Source organism: Cydia splendana, chromosome 9 (assembly GCF_910591565.1).
Source record: "Cydia splendana chromosome 9, ilCydSple1.2, whole genome shotgun sequence".
NCBI lineage: Eukaryota > Metazoa > Arthropoda > Insecta > Lepidoptera > Tortricidae > Cydia > Cydia splendana.
The window spans coordinates 10,635,421-10,663,000 of record NC_085968.1 but is presented as its reverse complement, the minus strand read 5'-3'; the positions used below and the strand labels follow the sequence as shown (position 1 = coordinate 10,663,000).

The window sequence follows — 27,580 nt, the reverse complement described above, 5'->3', positions numbered from 1 at the left end:
TTCTACTAGTCGATACAGTTAATGCTAATGATAACATTTCTCCAAGAAACATTAGGTCTTACACGCGTCTGTCGTATAAAAAATCTAATATTTAGTACTCAAGATTTTTTTAGGACAAGCCAAATTGAAGAAAAAAAGAAAAATCTTTAAATGCAGTTTTGTTTCTTTTTAAAAATAAAGGAAGGATTCAGCTACCAGGGCCCAACTTATCTTTCCACACTGTATACGTAATCCTTCTAGTATTCCTATTCTACATATATATAACCTATCTCATTATTTCGTTAATTACCTACAATTATGGAAAGAACAGATAAGAAATTATGTAGGTATGTAAACGTAAACAGCGTTCAACGCACGTTTCTAAATTCCCTTCCAACAGAATCGTGACGCCCATCTCAGTGTAATGCCACGTTCTTTTACTTTTTTTAGTTACTTGTTCCAATCCAAATCTAATGTGTTGTTCATAATGGGCTTTCGGGGAGGCTCATAAAAAATGGAAGGTAAAGGTAGATCCCAAAGGCACCGGGCGCCTTAAAAGGTAATCGCTCGCAGGCTTTTTTTTTAATTTCGTAGAAGAAGGCACAAAGAGTTGAGCCAGCTGCCTGGGCGAACATACAGCTGGCAGGCAAGAAAAGTTTAGTCGTTTCAAAACTTTTTAATGTCACCTGGCAATAAAGAACATCGTTAGATGAAATGTGTTTCGTAAACATTAGTAATTTTTTCTACTCGTTGACTGTAATTCTTAAATTAAGATTTCTTATACCAAACTGCAATTGGGTATTTTTAATGTATGGGCTCCCAAGTCCCAACTCAACTATAATATTCATATCGATACAGTTTAGTCAACTATAATGAAATTGACCAATGACAGCTCGCCGCGATCAAGACGAAACAAAACCATAGCTCAAAATAATTATTTATTTTAGGTTCTATAGTAGAAACAATTGCTTCATAAGTCAGAAACGCGCATGTGACACCCTTAATATAGCAACACCCATAGACTACGAAAACCACTTAGCGTTGCTTGTTAGTCTCCATAGGCTACGGTGGCCGAAATCGAGAAAACAGCTGTCTAAAAATTGAATTTAGCGCGGAGCAAGTACCAGGGCCTCATGAGTTGTCGACGACGACAACGACAACGACAACGAGGTGTCGTTGACCAGCCCGTCGGGGCGCGTAAGGTATCGGGGCTGCTCGCGAATCTTAGCTTTTGGTTTGGTTTGTTTGTACGATTCTACTAGTTTAAAGTATTATTTTAGCTGACGCGTAGAAAAAGTATTGTATACAATAGTGATATAATCAAGCTTTTCAATCTCGTACCTTACTTAGACAACTCAGCAAGCTTCGTTGTCTAAACACGGTACTCGACTGAAAAGCTCTCTATTATATCACGATTGTATAAAATACTATTAGTATCGGTGCACGGTGTCTACCTAGAGATACCTACCTACCTATGGACAAGTTTCTTCCGAGTTTAATACCATAATTTGTCAAAAGTGTCATTTTGCCATATATTTAAAATGCAATTTAAAAGCGAATTTAAAATATCATAACTATGATTAAGTAGAAACACATTTAAAAAAATATGAACATGCACTCCTGTCGTTTAAAATTTGTAATATTTATGTGCATATTTAACAGCATAACCTATTTAGTTTATTTTGTTATCTTGATATAGTACTTATAGATGTAATTTAAAACGGCTTTATTGAAGTTCAAATTTGAAATCAGTAGTTTGATTTGACGTCATCACTCATCGTTACTAAACATGATACAAGTTCCTAGGACCTCAGATTGACTCGGTTAGTAACCATTATCACTTGATTTAAATCAATGATGCTGGGAATCAGAGCACGTCCAACACAAATTGGACAAACCCTATTTTATCAATTACTCAGACTAGCAATATCTGGAACACTAACATGGGTATAATGTATGTTATGTTAGGCATACAGTGCAAAACTACTGCTTATTACTCTCATTAGTAAATTCTTTGAATCAATCGGTCATCTACAATGTATAACTTCTTATGACATTTAATTAATAAACGACTTCTTAAAATCGTGTACCTTATATTTACTTACCTACACTATTTATTTAATACAAAGAGCCACTTGTTCCGAATTTAAAGTCAGGTCGAATATTGAAATATGTATAGATAAATGGAACGAATGTTCTTGTATCGAGACTACCGAGCAGCTAATTTGTTAATTTGTGACCCGAATAGATTGCAACACGAATTCCCATTTGTCCTACGTTTATCGACTGAAAATAGGACAACCTGCCCGCTGATGCAACGACTATAAAGTTAAAAAATAAATTGTTTACGGTTTCTCGCTATATTCTTTGGCAAGGCAACGTCACAATAAAACAATTGAACATAAGTAGATATCTCTTGACTTCATTCCAAATCAATTTAATAAAAAGATAACTTCAGATTACAAAATCATAGCTGAGCAACAAAGCGATAGTCTAATCTTGCTTAAACATATTAAACTTCATTCAATACAAAACTACTCATTAGTGCCTATACTACCTATGTACATCAAAATAATCGCAGTGATGTCGGAGCTCAGACGCCACTTTCGTTTTTTTTACAAGTACTGAGGTTTAACGTCTACCTGTTTATGGCTTTTCGAATAGAATACCGTAAAATGTGCGTCAACATAAAGCGCTTTGAGTACTTTCGTAACTCAAACAAATAACTGCGGAAACGACTGGCACAACAAAACGTCAGTTATTTTTAAATACCATTCCATTTCCCTTCACATCAAGTTCGAAATACAAAAGTTGGCGGTTGAATTAAAATTTTAATATTTATACCGGCCACTATGAGTCCATATGGATGTTATGATTAATGTAGTTTTATTTATTATCACACAAGTTGTGAGAATGTATTTAAATTTCAAAGGCTGTACCATTAATTGGTCTGCGGGATCCAGCCTCCATATTAAACAGGTGCTTTGACCCGTAGACGAAACGTGAGGAAATGTTTAGATTTTTTTGTTTTTAGATTTAGTTTGTTCATTAACATTCAGCCGTCGTAGTTAGTTAAAGCTTTATTGGCTCCTCTGTCCGTATTTTAGAACGCTGTCAAAGGATTGGTACAGATAAGAATCTAAGATGCTTGCATTGGATGTCTTTATAGTCTTTATACCTAAAAAAGTTTCAATTCGGGAACCGAATAAACTTAAAAAGAACACATTATGTTCCGTATAGGCTAATTGAATATTAATTAATGCGAGACGGATATTATACATACGGAAAATTGATAACGAAGTTATTGAATATTCGTGGAAATTAAACCTAAAGATTCATGCTCAGAAATCTTAGAATATAAAGACATAAGAGGAAAACCAACTTATTGGGTACTAACGCCGGATCCGGGATCACGTCTCGTTGCTATTTATTCCAAGTTCCAGTTAAAAGTCATCAAAATAAAATTGTAGAAACTTCAGCATCACGACTGTGTCCGCGAGTAACCTAAAATGCATAGATTATCATATTATGATTTTTAGTGGATACCATTAAAATGTGGTTATTGTGGTAAGCAACCTCGATAGGAAATCGGAATGGAAGCGCCTCAACCCCTTTGTAACACAACCACAAATATGTTTTATCACTGTAGAAAGTATAGGACATTAGGTGGAATGGAATGGATGAACTCCTATTTTGAACAAGTTTCTAAAACAACGTCCTCATATTGATGTAGGTACTCGGTTAATAGATTATTTACCTTTCAGGGTAAAACATGGTAAGGTAGGAAAGGCAGAGTCAGACTAGGAAAGTAAGTTCTAACAGAAGATGCCGAATTGCCGAAAATAGCATAGTATTAGTACCCCGAATCAGTAGGTGAGGAATTGAGGATGCACCAGAGACTAGCATTGAGGGAAGGTAAGATAAAGGTAAAGGACTCTGTTATACCTATACATGTATTTGTATGTATTCTTAATTTCTTGATCATACATGAACCTATTCCTATATACATGGATGGAATCCAATCACTAAAACATTGATGATTTTGCTAATATGTTTAAACGACTGAATCCCATTTTTCCTGTGAATACTTATGCTTTTTAAACCACCCATCACCAACTCCACTATGTTCACAAGTAAAAATTGAATTCCGGTAGAGGGTATGGACATTAATATATTTTTTGAGTTCTACGCCTGCTGCTTGCTGCTCAGGATTTAGGTATTTGACGATGTTCAATTACAAATAAAACATTAGTTTCTAATAAAAATTTCATTATTTTGAAATGAACAATTCTACCTTGTGTTTTGTGTTTTGATAATGTTATCAAATGCTATCGCGTTTCGCGATCATGACGCGCCTTCGCACCGACTCGCGAAAAGATATCGCTATGATGACCGTCTTGTTGAGTTAGTAATATAAGATTATAACCTTATCTTAGATAACAATAATAACTGCATTCAAGGAAACGACATATGTTTCGGAGGAAAATTTTCGGCTGTTGCCCACATTGATAACATTTTGCTGTATATATAGAAATGTCCTCAAGGGTTTGCTTCTTATACTGTCAACGTCGATTTTAGGACATTTACGTTCGTATTTCCAATTTCCATTATGTATATGGTTCATCCTTCCTTTTGTTTACATAGTTATAGATTCATCATAATATCTAGTTATATACAATTGACTCCTAATATGTTATTGTATACCTAACTGCGTCTGATCAGCCGCTCCGCGATTTCGTCGCTTTGCTACAGGTAGCTAAAAGTACATCCGTTCCACACCAATTTTGGGGTTTGCCATAAGCCGCGCGTGGCGCTGTCGCAAGTCGCAACCTAGCGGCACAGAATAAATAATAGTACTACCGTACAGAAAGGAAACTTCCTACAAAACCGAAGTTTGACAGCGGTTCAGGGTCGAATCATGCTATCCCTTTCTAATATATAGCCCTATCCCTTTCGGCAATTTAGGGTTGTCAAAAATCAAGTGATTATCTTATCTGTGATCGTGTACGCAAAAAGGAAGTCAAATGGTGCTAACCCTAATAATTGCTCGGAGCAATGCTGAGTCGAGCGGAGCCGAGTTTGGCCGAAGTCAGGAGTTTCGCACCCCTGCTAGCGGCCATATCTGTCCTGATCGTAACTGACGCGTTTTGTTAGAGAGTGAGTCTTCTGTACCTAGTACTATTGTTTATTCTGTGGTCTGATATGCTAATGTTACTACAACCGCTTCGCCTCAGTTTTGTTTTGAGTATTTCCATCGCTGGGCGGAAATTTTGATCAAAACACTGCGTGCATAAATTATACACAGAACCAGCAAAGAGGAACTCGCTGCCGGCTTCATTACCTATGAAATGAACACAGGAGTACTCGCTGCAGGCATAAACTCTGCAATCTCTGCATGCTGAAGTTAGTTTCAAAACTCCATCGAGTTGTAAATGCAATGTTCTTTTGTTGCCCAAGAGTAGCAATTTTAAAATGAATACTAGGTTTAATGTAGCAATTCCGCAATATTATGCCTACATCTAAATTACGTTACGTAATCAAACTTTTCAGTTGCATTGCACCCGGTCATTATAAAATGAAATGAGAAAGCGTAGCAAGAATTTTAAATAAGAAACCGACCGCAGTCTTTGTGAGCGACAAACGCATGGTTTAAAACAAGTTTCTTTTGTTGATAAGGCCACAGAATGTCCATGCCGTTGACTTACTGTTATTATTAATAAGCTTAATTGCAATGACATTTTACAAAGTTTATAATTTTGTATTTTTGCTTAAAGTTATTTAAAATATTAACGTCATCTTTTATTAACATACGCCATTAGACAACACATTAAGTCTTGTCACTATCAATGATCGATTAGAAAATGGTAATTCATATTATAATTGCATCTATTATCTTGCAGAAAATCAGGTCATTAGCGATACGATAACTGCTAACTATTATTAAGTGGCTTCGGATAGTTCAATTTGTCGTATATATCCTGAACCTCATTTTAGACAGTTATGCCTTCATTGGACCTGTCTGATGCCAAGTGAGGATAAGTTATAGGTATCTTCCTCGAAGCACCTAAATGTAAGTTAAAAGTAAGCTAGCTTACCCTTGAATGTGTCGTAGGCCGTGGGCTGGTACTCCTCCCGGAAGGCGTCCTGTGCGTACGCCGCGATCAGCGAGCTCTTACCCACCGCCCCGTCCCCCACCAACACACACTTAATCTTCTCCTTCTTCGCACATTTCACCTTTCCTTTAATCTGAAACATCCGATTAAGTGTCCTAGTCTTCTTTTTGTCCCGAGCCGTCCACTCGTTCACTTTATCACAACAGTTCGTTTCTGACACATCATCTTTAACTCGTCCATTCTCTTCGGCGACTTCTGAGTAGTCGTAGTCGTCATCGTCGCGACGATCTCGCGGGATCGGGAATTGGCTGGGATTGTGGACGCCGAATACGAAGGGCCCGTCGCGGTCCGGTAGACGGTTAGAAAACCCGTTCGCAGGCGTAGGCTTCGCGTACTGAACTGTAGGAGCGCGGTACTGGTTCGATAAATACTCCGCGGACGCGTGAGGATCGAACCTGAACACCAGCTCCGCCTCTCTCCTATCTAAGCTCAACTCCGGTGGCGTTAACTTATCCTGGAAGTAACTGATTTTCTCCCGGGACCTCGTCTCCTGCAATCTCCGTTCAAGTTCGACATTCGAGGGCTTCCAGTAATCTGGTCGGTATTCGTAGGGATTGGGCAGGTTCCTAGGCGCAGGTAGCGGCCGCTGCGGGCCGGTGTCGCGGGGTGGCGCGCGTGGCGGGACCACTAAGGGCTTCTGCGGCTCCGCCAGCAGCGGCCGGCGCGCGGACAGGTTCGCGTTCCTGTTGAACATGATCCCTTCTAGACTGGGCGACATTTGAGCCGTCACGAGTGTAAGCCAACACGACGGTTATCAGAGCGTGCGTTAGCGCACATAACTCGGTGTGGCTGGAGTCGTTCGCGTGAAAGTCTGCGATTCAGAGCGTGGCCGGGCGTGCGATCGGCGCGGCGGGTGGTTCGCGACTAAGCGCCGCGAGACGGCGAGGCCGGTGGCTCCCCTCGCCCGGAGAAATGACCTGTTGCTGTTACCTTGCTCAGGTACAAACGGCCCTTCGCGAACGCAGCTGCCTGTGACGAACAAAGCGCGTCATATGGCAGCCTACCCTGCAGTCGTTCAATGAAACGCGCAATGAATGGGCCGAGACGTGGCTTGTTTACTTATAAGTTTGGCATCACGTAGGTGCCAACAATGATTTATTGTTGACCGGTTACATGTGATAATACTGATAATTAATGGGTCTCCCAATGAACACAATGCTTTACTTGAACCTATTAGCACTTAGTCCTATACAGGGTAGAGGTAGTATGCTGATAAAGGTAACCTCAAGCTTTTTCCCAAAATACCTGGTTCATAATAACACTCGCGTTGGTATGGTTCAAAGCACAGGTTCAACGTGACCACTGTACGGAGAAAGAACCTATACTTAACTAACATTTCCGATTTTAACAATAGAATAAGTAATATGTGAGCCTACTTCCCTAGTGTTTGATACGCACCTTACTTTTACTTACCTTCTTTCATCAGTTCCTTATTTAAATTAAAGATCCTCCTGTTAAATTGAAGATTTGAAGCTAGGCTTTGTTATATTAGATTTTTTATCCTGTCAGTAGTCACATACCGTAATGGTAACGACAATAAAATTAGTAAGTAATTGGGTAAGTAGTACTTACATTAAAAAATTACCTACTCACCACGAAATCTGATTACTTCTATAAAATATTTGTCACCAAGTATTATAATTAGAAATTAAAATCTCTTTCATTGGGCCATACTATAATTAAACATTAATTAAACACTGAACTGAATGTATGGAAAGTAATAATTTATTAACTGAAAAGTTTAAAATCAAAGTAATGTCAAATGTGTCAAAATCAAAACATTAGAAATGAAATATGACGAGTGTATTTTTCTTATTAGGGCGAGCGAAGCGAGCCCTATCACTATTCGACGAACTATGCATTCTTGTGGTACACTTTACGGAAAAACTACTGCACTGTTAGGTTTGAAATTTGACATAGTAATGTAAATTCATGTCTAGATGTGTTATCAAACATAAAAATATAATTTTATAAACCTAAAAAAATAAAATAAAGTAATAACACTTTGTATTACTACTAGCGCCATCTGTTGGCAAAATAATGAATTATCTACTTCTCTAACAGATGGCGTTACTAGTAAAAAAATAAATAAATATTGGACATACAAATTGACTAAGCCCCAAAGTAATCTCAAGGAGGCTTGTGTTGTGGGTACTTAGACAACGATACCTATGTGGTGTTTTCAATTTCAATAATGTCGATGGCGCTTACGCCATTAACAACGATGAATACAAAAGTGGGTTAAAATTTTGGATTCAGACCCACCTCGCTTCGCTTGGTTTGACTCCCAATTTAGCAATAAGTTTCTGTGAATACCTACTAGAACAATCAATCTTGCTGTATACCTATTCACTGCGGAGGTCAATTTTGGTTTTGTGACGCTGATGAACTGATCAATCATGTTGTGTTAGCAAACTTAAATAAGGGTATTTTCAGTTCGAGAAACAGTTTTGGCGCGTAAGACGATTTTGGGGTGGAGGGGGGTCGAACATATTTTATTTTTTCTTACATGGGGGAGGGAGGGGGTTTTCATAGTTCTTACGTAAGATCACAAAGATGCGACTTTTTATTTAATTTCTATGAAATTATGACGTTTAAAATACATAATAATAATACTTCCACACTATGCTATCAAACACGGCGCAGAGTTAGCTTAAACGAGCTCAAGTACCTTTGTACAGGTACATATATCACATTCAAAAAAAATTTTTTTTTTAATATGCACTAATACAAACCAAACGTGTAGTAGGTACTCAATTTTTCCTTTTGATTCTTACGTAATATATGGTAATATAGGGGAATGGGAGAAGGAGGGGGTCAGCCTATTCTTATTATTTCTTACATAGTGGAGGGAGGGGGTCAAAAACTGGCATAAATTGTCTTACGTAATTAATTAATAGCGCCTTTAGTGTTACTATTGCTTGGAACTGTTAAAATTATAAATAAAGACAAGCATATTAATACAAACTTCAGTGACTTAGGGCCGACACACGACTGCAACTTGTATGGGAACTACACGCCAATTGCAACGACGGCGTGCAGTTCAACAAAATGACCCAGAACCCTGGCAGTTCCTAGTGGAACTCAGGTTTGGTGCAACTAAGGCACATTATGTTTTGGTCATCCGACTCATCTTGATGAGCACTTAGGAGAGTTAGTTCCCAAGATAGAGGTGATGCTGAACCCTGGCAGTACCTAGTGGAGCTCGAGTTTGGTGCAACATAGACACACGCTGTTGGTCATCCGACTCGTTTTGATGAGCAATTGGGAGAGCAGTACCCAGGATAAAGCGGATGCTGAACCCTGGCAGTACATAGTGGAACTCAGGTGGTGTGTAGCATAGGCGCACGCTATTTTGGTAATCTGACTCGTCTTGATGAGCATTTGGGAAAGCAGTAACCAAAATAGAGCGGATCTGAACCCTGGCAGGGTACTGCCATTGTTCCATTAGGTATAATGGAACTCAAGTTTGATGCAACATAGACACACATTGTTTTGGACATCCGAGTCGTCACGATGAGCACTTGGGAGAGCAGTACCCAAGATAGAGCTGATGCTGAACCCTGGCAGTACGTAGTGGAACTCAGGTTTGTTGCAACATAGGCTCACGCTGTTTTGGTCATCCGACTCGTCTTGATGAGCACTTAGGTGTAGTACCCAAGATAAAGCTGATGCTGAACCCTGGCAGTACCTAGTGGAACTCAGGTTTGGTGCAACATAGGCACACGCTGTTTTGGTCATCTGACACGTCTTAACGAGCACTTAGAAGAGCAGGACCCAAGATAGAGCTAATGCTGAACCTTGGCTGTACCTAGTGGAACTGTGTGTGTGTGTTTATGTGCGGAGCAGTGTGATTACCGCCAGTAGGTGTCCAGACGGGATAGATTTTTGCTGAATTGTGTGGTGTGGACGCAAAAATAAATTCAAGGACATTGGCTCGCTGACCCAACATTATGTAGGAAAGCCAGTTGGCATCCTTACAAAAAGTACTGGGCGACCGTGTAGGATCTAATAAGCGCTTATGAAATTGTATATTACGTGTGGATGATATTGGCAATTTGATTTTGTCGTCTGGAGACGTTTTTAATGGACAAAGTAAAAGCTGTAACAAACAGGCGTACTTGACAGCAACCGGGGTCCGGTTAGTATTTGTCTTTCTTGCTCTCACTTATAATTGCGTTCTTAAAGGCCGTAACACACTATCGCACCGTACCGCGACCTTGGTGCGGTGCGATAGTGTATTACGGCCTTAACTGACTTATTACATATACTGGGTCAAGCAGATCTTGTCAGTAGAAAAAGGCGGCAAATTTGAAAAATGTAGGCGCGAAAGGATATCGTCCCATAGAAAATTTGAATTTCGCGCCTTTTTCTACTGACAAGATTTGCTTGACCACACTCGATCGAACATGAAATAAACCTCGGATTGGATCAAAGTCGCGGTCCGGTACATACGTTTAGGTAGAAAAACTCCGCGAGCCCTTACAAAGCTCTGCTTTTTGCTAGTATTATTACTATTCCATTTATTTTGTTTATATATGCTTGCACACGGAACATGTTGAGCGTAGTGCATTATATTCTTTGATCTTGATGCACTTGCACGCACTTGCGCAGACTTGCGCAGGTTATATACATCATGTAAACAATAGTGTCAAGAAATTTGTTGGTATAGTGACTTTGGAAGTGGAACCATTGTAATCTGGATTTTAATCTCATTCATCATCATCATCATCATCAGGCTATAGTAGTCCACTGCTCGACATAGCCCTCCCCTAAAGAGCGCCATAGCACCATTTTAACCTCATTATTGCCCTCTAAATCGTAAAGAAAAATCGTGGTTAACATTGTAATAATAAAGTGAATATGTATTTTTTATGTTTTTTATGTGTTTTTGTATTTTACTTTTATATTCATGATATATACAACCTAATTTAAGAAGAAAAATAAATAAAGAGAAAGTGAATATTTTTAGATATCAAAATGTACACACTCATAACAGTAGTCGAAAAATACACTACACAATTGTCAAGTGTTCGTTCGGTGTGTGACACTGACAGCTCACGTGTGCATGCTTTCTTTTAGCAAAATGTCAGTTGCCGAATGGAATAAATAAAAATATTCCTCAGTTTTAACTACTTTTATTTGGAGTTATTAAGTAATAAGCACATAAGTACTCGTATAGAATAATGGCAAAGTTCAAATTGAGTAAGTAGCAGCAGTAAATTTAGAATATATACTATTTCGTTAATATTTCATGTGTTTGATTCTTTAAATTCAGTAACTATTTCACTTTTATCATGACTACAAAATCATCTTATGGGGCTTTGTTAATACACTCGTAAAATCGTTCATTTATTGTAGAATATTATGAATTATGGTCTACAGCAGCCTAATAAATTTTAATGCTGAAGTTATAGGTTAGCTTGCACATGCAATTTGCAATTTATTTCTACAATACCCCTATGTTGGGTAATTTTGATTTAATTCAGAGTGTAAAATAACAGTTTGGTTATGGCATTCTCGAATATCCTATTAAAAATATAATGTTTAATATAGAATTTCATTAATATAGCAATAATGTTACAGAAAAGCCTTCCAAAAGGCAACCAGCCCGCCTGCGCTACAAAATAGAGAAAAAAGTAAAAGACCACAACAGGAAACAGAAAAAGGAAGCAAAGAAGAGCAACAAATCCAAGAAGGCTAAACCTGTTCAGATTCCAAATGTGTGCCCGTTCAAGGAAGACATCTTGAAAGAAGTTGAAGCGGTGAAGAAACACAAAGAAGAAGAAAGGCAGAAGAGGAAAGAGTTGGCAAAGCTGGAGAAACAAAAGAAAATGGAGGAAAAACAAAACAGCAAAGTCAGCATGAATTCTTTGGTGAGTATTTTTTGTCAGAAGATGGATAGTGGAACTCTTTGGCAGTTACTACTAGGTCTCCTGAGATTGGGCTCAAATTATTTGTTTTACAAATTCTTTGAAGCATTAATTACAGTCGGAAATAAATAAGTGTATTTAAAAATTATGTTTTTGACTGAAACCAAACTTTGCCTTTTGATATGTAAACACAAAACAATAATCAAATAACATAAAATTACAATATAATAAAATGCAACCCTTTAACTACTATATGACTTATTATAGTTTTATTTGTGCCATTTTCAACCACAGGGGTACTTATTGTTGGTTGTCAATAAGGCGCTATTTCCATAGAGTTTCAATTTAAAATCAACCTTTTCAACAACCAAGATTGTGGTACCTTTTGGTTGAAAATGTCACATTTTTTCCATGTCACTTTAACAATGTGAAATAAATTTCTTTCCACAGGTAACAAATGCCGAAGCGCGTGGCAAAGTCCATGATGCATTCAAAGGTGGTGAGGAAAATGATGATGTGGAGTTCGGCAAGGACAGGAAACAAGAGAACTCACTTAAGACTTACTATAGAGAGTTCAAGAAGGTTATATCTGAGGCCGAGGTCATTTTGGAAGTGGTTGATGCACGAGACCCTTTGGGTAAGTTTTTCTCCACATTGCAGCATGTCTGACTCGTTTTATTAATAAAAATGTTCTTTGTACCTGCAAGATTGCAAAATATGAACCGAAAATAACAGAAATGGAACTAATCAAAGCTTATTATAAACAACTTTTGCATAGTAATTATCACCGCCCTTTTGACCACCTCATGACTCAGGACAAAGGATTTCCAGGATAAAAACTCACACCAAATTTCATCTATATTGCTACAGCGGTTTAAAACATGAAGAGATAACAGACAGAGAGCCAGACTTGCACACCGGGGTTTCACCAATTATTCTAACTAGCTCTTTATATCTTAGAAAAGAGTGATATGCAGTCATCTGGAATAATAAAAATAATATAAAAGCCATTTATTTCTGGGTAGCAACACAATATAAAGCCAGTGAAATTTTCTAGGTTTTATTTCACGTTTTTTTTATGGAGTAAACCTACTCCTAATTGGCCTGGTGCCTTGCCTTTTAAGCTTAGTATGTAGTCTTGGTATATCAAATAAGAATTATAAATAACTTAATACAATTCTCTGTGGAATAATTGAAAGCTCTAATAATAATAATAAAATAATAATGTAGTCTTGGTATTTGTCAATAGAATAATAATAATGGATGATTCAATTTATCAACATCTTGTCCAGGAACCCGCTGCACACAAGTAGAAGAGGCAGTCAGAGACGCCGGCAAGCGTCTAGTCCTAGTCCTCAACAAGGCAGACTTAGTGCCCCGCACCAACCTGTCTGCTTGGCTCAAGTATCTCCGCCGCTCGGCGCCCGCCGTGCCCTTTAAGGCTTCCACACAGGACCAGCAACATAATCTGGGGAGGAGGAAAATGAAACATATTGTTAAAGAGAAGGAGATGAAAGGTAATTTGGTTTACTTTTATCAGTTAAGGGCCAGATGCACCAACCACATTTGACAGAGTGATCAACGTCAGCCGGCGCGCCCCGGCGCTTTACTATGAAACTTTCCATACATAAAAATTTTGCGAACTCTTTAACGATACGAACAGTTTGGTGCAACCGACCCTAAGTGATTTTGAGGTCACTTTGCCCTTAAGAAGGGGGCACTAACCTTTTGAAGTTTCCATGGGGAAAAAATACAATTGGCAATCAGACTAGAGATTAGCGAGAAACAAATTTTTTTTGCAGGCGTGTTTTTCTAGGGTTATGGCCAAAGCTTGCCGGTTTTCAGTCAGAAATAAACCAAGTCGGGTTAGTCTTCGGCTTTCTAAATTAAATAAATAAATAAATAAATATTATAGGACATTTTTACACAAATTGACTAAGCCCCACGGTAAGCTCAAGAAGGCTTGTGTTGTGGGTACTCAGACAACGATATATATAATATATAAATACTTAAATACATATAAAACAACCATGACTCGGGAACAAATATCTGTATCATCATACAAATAAATGCCCTTACCAGGATTCGAACCCGGGACCATCGCCTTCATAGGCAGGGTCACTACCCACTAGGCCAGACTGGTCGTCAATATAATTCTTCTAAATATATTTTTTTTATAATTTACAGGGGGAGCGTGTGTCGGCGCAGAGTTGCTAATGAGTCTCCTGGGTAACTACTGCCGCAACAAGGGCATCAAGACTTCCATCACAGTAGGCGTGGTCGGGCTGCCCAACGTTGGGAAAAGCTCCATCATCAACAGTCTGAACCGCTCTAAGGCATGCAATGTTGGCAGTACTCCAGGAGTCACCAAGTAAGTAATTTTTTGGAATTTTTTTCTTTCAGTTTGTGCAAACTCTGGTTATTACGAAAGTAACTGCTATCGGACTTTGCAATCCAGAGAGCTAGGCCTTATTGAGATAAGACCAGTTTCTTCACATAAGATCCTTAACCGTACAGTGATATTTCGTATGAGCCCAGGTTCAATCAAATAAAACCTACGAACTCCCTTTTAAAAGCCTTACAGCTAGTTCCCCAGTGCTTATCTTTGTAATATTCTTAGAATTCTAGGTCAGCATATCGAAATTAATAGCATTTAAGGACTCGTAACGTTTACTGACATACATAATTAGCTATAACTTTACGTATCATTTCAGGTACGTATTTCAACATACACTATATCTCCTAATTACCTAATTATGTAAAGGCAAAATAAAATTATCTTTCACAGGCAAATGCAGACCGTCCAACTAGACTCCAAGATCAAGATCCTTGACAGCCCGGGCATAGTGTTCACCGCCGGGGCGGAGAGTGACTCCTCCGTGGCGCTCAAGAACGCCATTCGAGTGGGCAGCCTTAAAGATCCCGTGACCCCGGCGACTGCCATACTTCAGCGGGCTAACAAAGCTACTCTTGTTGATCTGTATATGATACCAGAGTTCAGCACGCCTCAGGTAAGGATATGTTTAGGTTGCATAGAGATGCGGCTCTGCCGGCAATGTAAGAACTGTAACAAGCCTTTTGTTTTATTTATTTATTTGGTAATTAAAACTTAAATCTATCATTACATGTTTTTCCTAATGCGATAGATAAGCGACAAAACAATAATCAGAGTTATTGACAATATCAATGTAAACTTAATTTAATATTAACATAGTGTCCTTTGTGTATTCATTCAGGGAGCACGTAAATATGTCTAACCCCAACACAACTTTATTGACAGTGCGAATAGCCCTCGTTAGGGGAGCTTCCTTCAGCAGTTTTGTGCGAGCAACGGGTACGAACATGCAGTGAGGAGACATTAACCTTTTTGCCGCCACTGACTTGATATAAAGTCACTACACATCGTGCCGCACACTCCACGACTTCATATGTTATACGGGTTGTTTACGTGCAATTTTTGACATGGCGTTGATGACACTTTATTACTTCATTGACGTGGCGGCGTAAAGGTTAAATTTTTTCAGTTCTGCCAATTTTGGGAATGTATGGTAATAGATACCATCTATGATCTAGGCTTTTGTAGGACACTTACTAAAAATAATAATGTGCACCATTTATTGAATGGTGCACATTATTATTATTAGTGGTTGTCACCATTCCTTTGCCAATCATCGAGTGATTTATCGAAATTGTATTTGAATGTTCTCATATTGAGATTGGTGTATTCGCAGGAGTTCTTCGCGTCGGTGGCGTCGCGCATGGGCCGCTACAAGAAGGGCGGCGTGCCCGACCAGGACGCCGCTGCCAGGATCCTGCTCAACGATTGGAATACTGGCAAGGTATATGAACATTTTAACAATTTTTCAGCGTTTGTTTTATTTTTTGCCATTTTTATATATTGTGACCATATTTGCCACTTTTGTGTTATCTCTAGTCAAGATCGCGAGCCCTTTTCATCCTTATATGAGAAAAAAAGTGTCCTAAAATTTCCATACATTTTTCAAACTTTCCTTTTTGTTACCGCCATACCAAACGTTCTTTTAGGGTTCCACTAACTAGACATTCCATATAGTTATGCCATGTACATGTACAACCATATAGGGTATCTTTTGTACATGGAATTTGGTAATAGCCCTTTTTGTGCTTAAAAGCTCATGGTGGAGTGTACTTGGATAAGTTAGACCATTTTAAACCTTTTAGACCTTTCAAAGATCTGACTTGTTGACGGTGTACTTTTATTTTCATGCTATAATTTACCTATACACCGTGTTTTTATTGAATTCCGTTAACTTCGGGGTATAGTTAAGTACGTTTATAAGAACTAAATGGCATAGTTAATTAAAAAAAAAAAAAAATTGTTTTCTTTTTTGTTTTTTTTTTTGTTTAAAAAGTAATTAAATGTAGCATATAGCGTTGTTGTAACACGGGCATTACATTTAACTCAACCAAACAATTGAAATCTGTGACATATCAATGTCATTTCGTACATCAATCGACCGAGATTGTACTTAAGTTTAGTAGCAAATGTATGAACTCATTCTAAACACTAATCAATATGTAAGCCGGCCCTAAGGCAAGTGTACACGCTTGTAGAGGCCTTATAGGAAAAAAATAAATTATGGATTATTTCCGAAATGGACTTAATTAGAACATCGGTGTCTTTGAGAAAGTTACTTGATTTAAGCTCAGGAATGCACCCTTGAAATTAACGGAAATCAAAAAAAACACGGTGTATACTGTAATAGTTGATTTGTGCATGTGATGGCACTCAAACAAGTCTAATTATACGTCGAAGTTATAAATAATATGACAGCTTTAATACTTAAAGTTTAACTTTATAAGTAAATCCATTTACATTTTGTATTGCTGCACGAGATGTTGACGCTTATTGCCTCGGCTTATTGGTGTAAGTACAGTCACCACACGGGATGGTTATGCCATTTAGGCTTCTTGGTATATTGGAAATTCTATAGCGTAAGTATTGAACAACCAATTTAGCTAGGACCCCAAATGGCGCAACAATCGCGGAGCGTGATAGTACTTAGCTAAGGGTGGTATTCGACCTGTCCAATTTCTTTGTCCAGTGTCATTGCCTCACTCTCTCATTATAGCAAAATGTGAGACGCAATACACATTGGACAAAGAAATTGGATAGGTGGAATACCACCCTAACATAATTATCTATGATACCTACCCTTCCTCCAGGTCCGCTACTACACCGAGCCTCCAGAGACGATGGACTCGGAAATCCACGTGGACGCCAAAATCGTGTCAGCTGCCGCCGAGGAGTTCGACATTAACGCCTTCGAAGCCATGGAGACTGAGGTCATGGACGCGCTCAACGATGGAAACACGACCGAAGCTATTAAGGTAAATTGGATCGTATTGTGTTGAGATAAAGTATGGAATGGTATGCGTTCAACTGAGTCATTCTGTGCTACCAGTTCAGACCAGTAGGACTGCGCGAACTGGAAAGAACTGTGTGCATGTTGAAATAAAATTTAGAATACGATGCGTTCGACATCAACACCTTCGAAGTCATGGAGACTGAACTCATGGACGCTCTCAACGATGGAAACACTACAGAACTTACAGAAGCTATTAAGGTAAATTGAACCGTTTTGAGTTGAGGTAGAGTACAGAATTGCCTATATGCGTTAAACATGCTGGAGAGTGCGAGCTCAAAAAGACTATTTATGTTCGAATGAAGTTTAGAATAGGATGAGTTCGACATCAACACCTTCGAAGCCACGGAAACTGAAGTCATGAGGTAAGACCGCTAGGCCACCAGCACTAAAAATCAGCTGTCCAGTCTTGATAATTGTCCATTGTGTGAAGATGTCTAAATAATCTAATAAGGTGTCTTAATCATCAGATAAAGGATAGATACTCGTATGTGTGGACTGAGGAGGTTCATACGAGTAATTCGGTGAAGTGAATTTCTTGGAGTTTCTCTAATTGTTACTTAGTTCATTTTTATTTGTTGTTGTGTAAGATTATTATCATCATCATCATCATCATCATCATCATCATCATCTCCTAGCCGTTTTCGGCTACAGTGACTGCTTTGCTACAGCTGAGAGCGTCGCTGGTGCGCTCTCAGGTGACTGACGTAGCCAATCTTTGCAGCAAATGTGCGGCCACATTCGCTGCATGTCAGCACCCCTCCGACGTAATTATACGTGATGGCCACAGGTGGTCTGGCCTTTAGCTCGTCACGCTTAACGTCGAGCTCTGTGCGTCGCCTGGCTTCAAATTCACGCACCTGCGTCTGCACAATATGTCTCCACTGTGGACGGTCACCAGCTAGTGTCTCCCATGTTAATGGCTGTATATGAGCTCTTTTCATATGCCGCTTCAACACATCTTTGAACCGCAGAAACTGGCCGCCTTGCTTTCGCTTACCAGTTTGCAGTTCGCTGTAGAAGATGCGTTTCGCGACTCGGTCTTGGGACATGCGGGAGACGTGACCACTCCATCGTAGCTGTCGTCTCATTAGGTAGGCCTCTATTCCGGCGACATCAGCACGTCTAAGGATCTTCGTGTTCCGAACACGGTCGGACCAGTGGACGCCCATAATGTCGCGGAGGCATCTTAGGTGGAATCCGTCCAATGAGCGAATATGCTTCCGATATACGCACCACGTTTCTGAGGCATAGAGGAGATTTGGCAGGACAGGACATCTCCTCTAAGATTATTATAATGTTATTATTATTAGTCAGTCTATTCTATTTTATGTTTTTTCCACAGATCACCAGCACTGGCCCCGTCAAAGCGCTAGACGAAATGCAAGTCGACGAGGACGAATCGAGTCTACTCCCTAAGACCCTCAACATAAGGTCCAAATTGAACAAAGACCATTCCGAAGCCAAGCGTGCCAAGGTCGACCCTGAAATGCTCCTAGAGGGCAACACCAGGCTGAACAAATTAAGAAAACAACAGTTTAAGAAAGATAAGAAGAAACACGCAAGGAATGAAAAGGTGGCAGTGAATCTAGCCGGCGTACTGGAAAATGTCACCTTGACGTCTTTTAAAAATACGAGTAAAAAGGACGATTATAACTTTAAAGAGGACTTTGCTATGTAATTTTATTGAATAAAAGTTGTATTCAAATTACGCATTTTTAACTTATGTACTCTTTTCTTGGAAGAAATAAGTAGATGGACAAAAAATACTTTAAAAATAGATTCATGATTAGATTATATTATTTTTCTTTCAAAGTCAATTTCAACCTACACATCGAAAATAATTTATTCCATAACGACACCTACCGTACCTATCATAGGCGACATGTGAAGAAATATTAGTCTTTCTATTTGTGCTAGTCAAGAGCGAAACAAATCGAATTATACACCATAAATTCACAAATTTACTGCATGAAATCGCATGGCATTTATTTCCTACAAGCAAAGTAATAATTAGATATTTCGAGAGTTATGAACATTATGCCCTGTAACTCTGTATCTTTAGGTATTTAAATAAAAGTAGACAAATAATTTCTACATTTTCGGGTAGTTATAACATTTATTGGTTAACCAACCGAATACAAAACCACATGGATCTGTCACTGAACGACCTGACTTTAACCTACATTATTTGATCATGTAATGTTTTCATCTACCCTCAACTAGCTTAAGGGGCCGGTATATGACGTTTTCGATTTAGACCTCACTTTGTGACCATAATTTGTTCAATAAATGTTTAATAATTGCATTAAATAACACGTAAATTTGTTCACGAAGAAACCGTGTACCGACTCTTCATGCCGTTATATTTTTAATTTGCTGTTATTCTCTACAAACCGACACTAAAAGTATCAAAAAATCAAAATATGGAGTTCCGTTTGAGACCGAAGCAATACAATTTTGTCTTTGACAGTAATTGAATTATAGTGTGATTTTGAAAGCTACATAATTCAACTACCAATTTATTATAGATTTATATTTTTACTCACAAAGACAACACAGAAATTCAATCTCAAATGTAAACTTTCGAACAATTTCCATACATTGACGACATATGGACGACATCACTCAAAATTCCTCTTCAAGTCAGATGCCCGCTGGGGCTGCACGGGAGCACACGCATACGCATAAATGAAAATGACAGCTTGATTTGCTTGCTTTTGACATTTATATTGACATTAAATCATATACGCACACGAGAAAGTATACCAGTAGATAAATTGTATTTCAAAAAATAGGGTACATAAATATCAGCTCGCGTCTCATTTAAATGGGATTTGCTGTGTTGTGTTTGTGTGTACTGTGGTCATAATGGTTGAAAACCGCAGTAAACTATCTTAAAACAATACGATTACAGTCGAATTTAAGTATTATGTTCCTTCAAAACTCGCTTAAACTGAAAAAAGTTTAAAGATTCATCTTTACCGATTGGGATTAATTTTCATTATGCTGGTATTCATTTGCGTCATTTTAAAAACGTATTTGACTTCTGTACGTCAATGAATTTTGATGACATTTGTAATCTTGTATTATATTATAGAACTTTTATCTTAAACATAAAATATTGCCTATTAACAGGAAGCGTTATGTAATTCGTATAAGTAATAACTGAAAGTCTTGTACCTAGACCTGTAATACCATGGATTGCGACGAATAAATGATTGTGATTATGTCGTTTGTTCCATCCATATGTATAATGCGTGTGTACGTGCTGTTCTCTGAAAATCTTCAAGAAAAAATAACGGCACCAGCACTAAGTACTAGCGAGTTTTTGCGGCTTTGGAGACCGAGATGAAGCTTACAGGCCAATAGCGCTGTGGCCTGGATATTGTTATGTATACCTGTGTATCGAATGTTTTATAAATTTACTATATAAAGCAATGTTTTATTTCGATTAGGTCTACATTTTGTGCATGTTGCATATCTGATGTATTTTCGTACTAAATTTGAAACTTTCGTTGAAACTAAATAAAATAATTATTCCAAATGTACAGTCACCTGCAATTTATGTTACACAACGAAGGCCGCAAAAATATCTGACACGATCTTATTTGTAGAAGCATAAGAGCATGTCACATATTTTTGCGGCCTTCGAAGAGTAGGTACCGTCATTATCACCAACTTTGCCCGCATTTTTTAAAAAAACACGAATTTCTCAAAAAAAAAAACATTTCATATGATTTTTTTTTGCTCAGCACGTCCATTGTGATCAAACGCATCAGTTTATTAGAAAAAAACATTTTTTTATCGTGTTTTTACCCATTTTTTTGCGTTTTAGAGGGCGGGCAAAGATATCCGGGGTTTTCGCCAACATTGCCCACGTCAATTTGGTATTCAAATACAGCTAGTATGATGATGATGTCTAAGGATCACTTAAAGGTTTTGGGCAATCCTACCATTCCCTGTTAATATCTTAGCGATAAGTGTAAAAACTTTTAAATAAATTTGCTGGGCAATGTTGCCTACCCGTTATTGCCCATTTCCAAATAAGGCTCGCCTAAGCATTTTACAAAGGCTAGGGTTGTCACTTTTGAGAAAATCTGTTACAATAGTTTAATGGCCAAAAATATGTTTTTTGCTGTGTTTTTCATTCGTTAACGGGATAAAACATCTATCTTCTACCTTTATGTTTTATCCCGTTAACGAATGAAAAACACAGCAAAAAACATATTTTTGGCCATTAAACTATTGTAACAGATTTTCTCAAAAGTGACAACCCTAGCCTTTGTAAAATGCTTAGGCGAGCCTTATTTGGAAAAGGGCAATAACGGGTAGGCAACATTGCCCAGCAAATTTATTTAAAAGTTTTTACACTTATCGCTAAGATATTAACAGGGAATGGTAGGATTGCCCAAAACCTTTAAGTGATCCTTAGACATCATCATCATACTAGCTGTATTTGAATACCAAATTGACGTGGGCAATGTTGGCGAAAACCCCGGATATCTTTGCCCGCCCTCTAAAACGCAAAAAAATGGGTAAAAACACGATAAAAAAATGTTTTTTTCAAATAAACTGATGCGTTTGATCACAATGGACGTGCTGAGCAAAAAAAAATCATATGAAATGTTTTTTTTTTGAGAAATTCGTGTTTTTTTAAAAAATGCGGGCAAAGTTGGTGATAATGACGGTACCTACTCTTCGAAGGCCGCAAAAATATGTGACATGCTCTTATGCTTCTACAAATAAGATCGTGTCAGATATTTTTGCGGCCTTCGTTGTGTAACATAAATTGCAGGTGACTGTACATTTGGAATAATTATTTTATTTAGTTTCAACGAAAGTTTCAAGTTTAGTACGAAAATACATCAGATATGCAACATGCACAAAATGTAGACCTAATCGAAATAAAACATTGCTTTATATAGTAAATTTATAAAACATTCGATACACAGGTATACATAACAATATCCAGGCCACAGCGCTATTGGCCTGTAAGCTTCATCTCGGTCTCCAAAGCCGCAAAAACTCGCTAGTACTTAGTGCTGGTGCCGTTATTTTTTCTTGAAGATTTTCAGAGAACAGCACGTACACACGCATTATACATATGGATGGAACGAACGACATAATCACAATCATTTATTCGTCGCAATCCATGGTATTACAGGTCTAGGTACAAGACTTTCAGTTATTACTTATACGAATTACATAACGCTTCCTGTTAATAGGCAATATTTTATGTTTAAGATAAAAGTTCTATAATATAATACAAGATTACAAATGTCATCAAAATTCATTGACGTACAGAAGTCAAATACGTTTTTAAAATGACGCAAATGAATACCAGCATAATGAAAATTAATCCCAATCGGTAAAGATGAATCTTTAAACTTTTTTCAGTTTAAGCGAGTTTTGAAGGAACATAATACTTAAATTCGACTGTAATCGTATTGTTTTAAGATAGTTTACTGCGGTTTTCAACCATTATGACAACCAGTCACAAAGACTAAAATGTTGAAATTTTCTCGAAGTAGGGTTAAATGCCCAATAATTGGCCCCTATTTAAATAGGAATGAGTTGTAGATTTGTACAGCAAAGCAATGTTGAGCCAGGGGTGCGAAACTCCTGACTTCGGCCAAACTCGGCTCCGCTCGGCTCAGCATTGCTCCGAGCAATTATTAGGGTTGGCACCACTTGACTTCCTTTTGCGTGCACGACCACAGATAAGATAATCACTTGAATTTTGACAACCCTAAATAGCCGAAAGGGATAGTGCCATATATTAGAAAGGGATAGTATGATTCGACCCTGAACCGCTGTCAAACTTCGGTTTTGTAGGAAGTTTCCTTTCTGTACGGTAGTACTATTATTTATTCTGTGGTTGAGCGTCTTTCGGCTGATTTTATGATGAGCATTCCTATCTATACTACCTACCTACCTACAGTACCTACTTAATATTAATAATGCGAAAGTACCTAGAGTTAGACCAAGAAAAGTCTGCAGCGATTTTGATAACCCTCGCAGTGCAAGTGTTATTTATAGGTACCTACGTCATAATTTCATAGACATCGCTCCAGACTTTTCTTGGTCTTACTCTACCTATACCTACAGTACCTACTGAATATTAATAATGCGAAAGTACGTAACTGTGTTTGTTACCTCGTCACGCTTAAACAGCTAAACCTAAGTATAGATAGACGGATGTAAACCAGTGTAAACCATTTATTCGCTTGTCACAATACACACATTTAGAGGACATTTTTGATATCGAGATCGAGATACTTAGTTTAATTCTCGGGGAAGCATAGTTTTTTTTATCACGGATAAAAACATTTTACGCAGACGAAATCGCGAACAGAAGCTTGTATATGTATAATACATATGCGCAGTGCGGACTTAGTGGAGGAAAACCGCATATTTTGGTATTAATTAGCTCTTTTGTAAAAAGTCACTTTTTTAATCAAAAACAGGTTTTACTAAACCCACCAAAACCCAACCTAATCGGGCGGATCGGATCGAACTACATAAAATATTGCACCTTTACTAGTCTGTATCTTTAGGTATTTTAATAAAAGTAAACAAAATCTACCCTCAAATGACTCCTTAAGGCGACGGTAGCGGTGGGTAAAATTTCAGATTCTGTCAATTTACCCCATTTCACACACAAGCGCACTTCACGCACACTACCTCACTTTACTGGGACAGGTCAGTGACCCATCATGTTTTTTTAAGATTGGACTTTTAGTTTAGTATTGACCACTAGCCTCCTTTGAGGGTAAAAGCGTACCATTGAAAGATGAAAGAGAAACAATGCATTTAGTCTTGCTTTCCTTGTCTGTTCATGTCACACGTGACGTATCTATTTTTAATTCATTTGATTGTTGACTGTTTTACTACCTAATATTGCTTTGTCGAGATACGCGTTTTGTAGAATTAAAGCGAATAAAACAAGATGTCATTAAGTCAGATATAAAATGTTATTTACTACTGTATACGGTTTTTCATAAGGTGCAAAATCCATTAAATGGGAATTTAAATAAATAAAGTTTCGGCAGGGTGGCAATTCCATTTTGGCGGATAAAGCGAAACAGAATAGTTATATATAGTATAGTAGAATAGTTATAGAGCCTTGGAAACGGAGACCTTTGCTAACGTTCGGCCAATGATGGTTTAAGTACACCTATAAAAAATGGTTGTCCCTGCTGTAATTTTAATATCTTTATATTTCAACCGGTATAGTTTTACCTTTAAAAACAATCGGTATCGCTAAACAATAGCGGTACCTTACTACTTATACGTTCACGATATCGGTATCTGCATAACTTGATTGTTAGTAAACTAACCTGGAAAATAATCTCAAAATCACCGAAACATTTATGTACAGTCACCTGCAATAATATGTTACGTCATTAGCGCCAACTTTGCCTCCAGGGAAACTTTGCCCAAAACGACAATTTTAAACAAATTCGTTAATGTAGAAAAAATTATAATAGTTATGGCCACCCTGCTGTTTTTAGTAGAAAATAGGTTATATTTCTGACAAAACTATATACCAAACTTCTGCATAACTTGACTTGGGAATTTTGAGCGAGTTGTCTAATATAGGGTATATTTCGGCGGGCAAAAAATTGATAAATAATGAATGCAAGTAGAAAAAATTGAGAACCCTTTGTCAAATATTTCCGGGTTTCAGTTATAACACATGAAGCATAGATTATGTCTATTGAGATTTAAACTAAATAGGCCTAAATACACAAAAGTTTTAGCAGTGGGCAAAGTAATCCGGTAATTTGGCATCCATACCAACATTGCCCACCACCAAAAACGGATTAGGGTTGTCACTTTCATCTAATTTACCCAACTTCGCAAGTAAAAGAAGGTTACATTTGTACACTAAAATAAGTTTATCGTGAACGTATAAGTAGTAAGGTACCGCTATTGTTTAGCGATACCGATTGTTTTTAAAGGTAAAACTATACCGGTTGAAATATAAAGATATTAAAATTACAGCAGGGACAACCATTTTTTATAGGTGTACTTAAACCATCATTGGCCGAACGTTAGCAAAGGTCTCCGTTTCCAAGGCTCTATAACTATTCTACTATACTATATATAACTATTCTGTTTCGCTTTATCCGCCAAAATGGAATTGCCACCCTGCCGAAACTTTATTTATTTAAATTCCCATTTAATGGATTTTGCACCTTATGAAAAACCGTATACAGTAGTAAATAACATTTTATATCTGACTTAATGACATCTTGTTTTATTCGCTTTAATTCTACAAAACGCGTATCTCGACAAAGCAATATTAGGTAGTAAAACAGTCAACAATCAAATGAATTAAAAATAGATACGTCACGTGTGACATGAACAGACAAGGAAAGCAAGACTAAATGCATTGTTTCTCTTTCATCTTTCATTGGTACGCTTTTACCCTCAAAGGAGGCTAGTGGTCAATACTAAACTAAAAGTCCAATCTTAAAAAAACATGATGGGTCACTGACCTGTCCCAGTAAAGTGAGGTAGTGTGCGTGAAGTGCGCTTGTGTGTGAAATGGGGTAAATTGACAGAATCTGAAATTTTACCCACCGCTACCGTCGCCTTAAGGAGTCATTTGAGGGTAGATTTTGTTTACTTTTATTAAAATACCTAAAGATACAGACTAGTAAAGGTGCAATATTTTATGTAGTTCGATCCGATCCGCCCGATTAGGTTGGGTTTTGGTGGGTTTAGTAAAACCTGTTTTTGATTAAAAAAGTGACTTTTTACAAAAGAGCTAATTAATACCAAAATATGCGGTTTTCCTCCACTAAGTCCGCACTGCGCATATGTATTATACATATACAAGCTTCTGTTCGCGATTTCGTCTGCGTAAAATGTTTTTATCCGTGATAAAAAAAACTATGCTTCCCCGAGAATTAAACTAAGTATCTCGATCTCGATATCAAAAATGTCCTCTAAATGTGTGTATTGTGACAAGCGAATAAATGGTTTACACTGGTTTACATCCGTCTATCTATACTTAGGTTTAGCTGTTTAAGCGTGACGAGGTAACAAACACAGTTACGTACTTTCGCATTATTAATATTCAGTAGGTACTGTAGGTATAGGTAGAGTAAGACCAAGAAAAGTCTGGAGCGATGTCTATGAAATTATGACGTAGGTACCTATAAATAACACTTGCACTGCGAGGGTTATCAAAATCGCTGCAGACTTTTCTTGGTCTAACTCTAGGTACTTTCGCATTATTAATATTAAGTAGGTACTGTAGGTAGGTAGGTAGTATAGATAGGAATGCTCATCATAAAATCAGCCGAAAGACGCTCAACCACAGAATAAATAATAGTACTACCGTACAGAAAGGAAACTTCCTACAAAACCGAAGTTTGACAGCGGTTCAGGGTCGAATCATACTATCCCTTTCTAATATATGGCACTATCCCTTTCGGCTATTTAGGGTTGTCAAAATTCAAGTGATTATCTTATCTGTGGTCGTGCACGCAAAAGGAGGTCAAGTGGTGCCAACCCTAATAATTGCTCGGAGCAATGCTGAGCCGAGCGGAGCCGAGTTTGGCCGAAGTCAGGAGTTTCGCACCCCTGGCTCAACATTGCTTTGCTGTACAAATCTACAACTCATTCCTATTTAAATAGGGGGTAATTATTGGGCATTTAACCCTACTTCGAGAAAATTTCAACATTTTAGTCTTTGTGACTGTATAAAGACAATTATTACCCAATGTTAATTGTTTTTTTTTACTACACCAACAATGAATTGTGGTTAACGTGCAGGCGTTAAATGCATGATAACGATTGGATGCTTATCAGCGAATAAATTATAACTGCAACGATGGTGTTGGCACGACACGTTTGTACAGTTGTTAAATGTATGCTTTCAGTCTGACCAATGGGGATCGACCGAATCATCCCATAATATAATATAACTAATGTAATGAAGTCATAAAATTAAAATTAGACATTTAACTAAGTGGGTAGTAGGTTACCTATACATGAACCTACCTAGAGATGAAACTTGAAAATATGTATTAAGAGTAGGTACCTGTCCCTTTAAGTAAATACTGTAGACCAAATAATAAGTAGAATAGAAGGTACAGTCAGCAGCAGAAGTTGCTAAGCGGGCGAGGTGTTC

At 37.8% G+C, this 27,580-nt stretch overlaps 2 protein-coding genes across 2 annotated transcripts in view; one reads left to right on the top strand and one right to left on the bottom strand.

Annotated features, from left to right (window-relative positions):
- Window positions 1-7,169, bottom strand: part of LOC134793505 (uncharacterized) — a 51,230-nt gene extending 44,061 nt beyond the window's left edge. Inside the window, exon 1 of the mRNA XM_063765083.1 lies at window positions 6,075-7,169. Within this exon, the coding sequence (XP_063621153.1) occupies window positions 6,075-6,870 (796 nt within the window). The 5' untranslated portion in view covers window positions 6,871-7,169. The remainder of the gene's footprint in view (window positions 1-6,074) is intronic.
- Window positions 7,170-11,203: 4,034 nt separating this feature from the next.
- Window positions 11,204-19,138, top strand: LOC134793504 (guanine nucleotide-binding protein-like 3 homolog). The gene is made up of 9 exons (XM_063765082.1): window positions 11,204-11,357; window positions 11,739-12,028; window positions 12,476-12,662; window positions 13,318-13,542; window positions 14,213-14,396; window positions 14,814-15,036; window positions 15,757-15,864; window positions 17,231-17,395; window positions 18,776-19,138. Exons 1-9 carry the CDS (start codon window positions 11,339-11,341, stop codon window positions 19,109-19,111), a joined length of 1,737 nt encoding a protein of 578 aa, XP_063621152.1. The 5' UTR covers window positions 11,204-11,338; the 3' UTR covers window positions 19,112-19,138.
- Window positions 19,139-27,580: the final 8,442 nt, after the last annotated feature.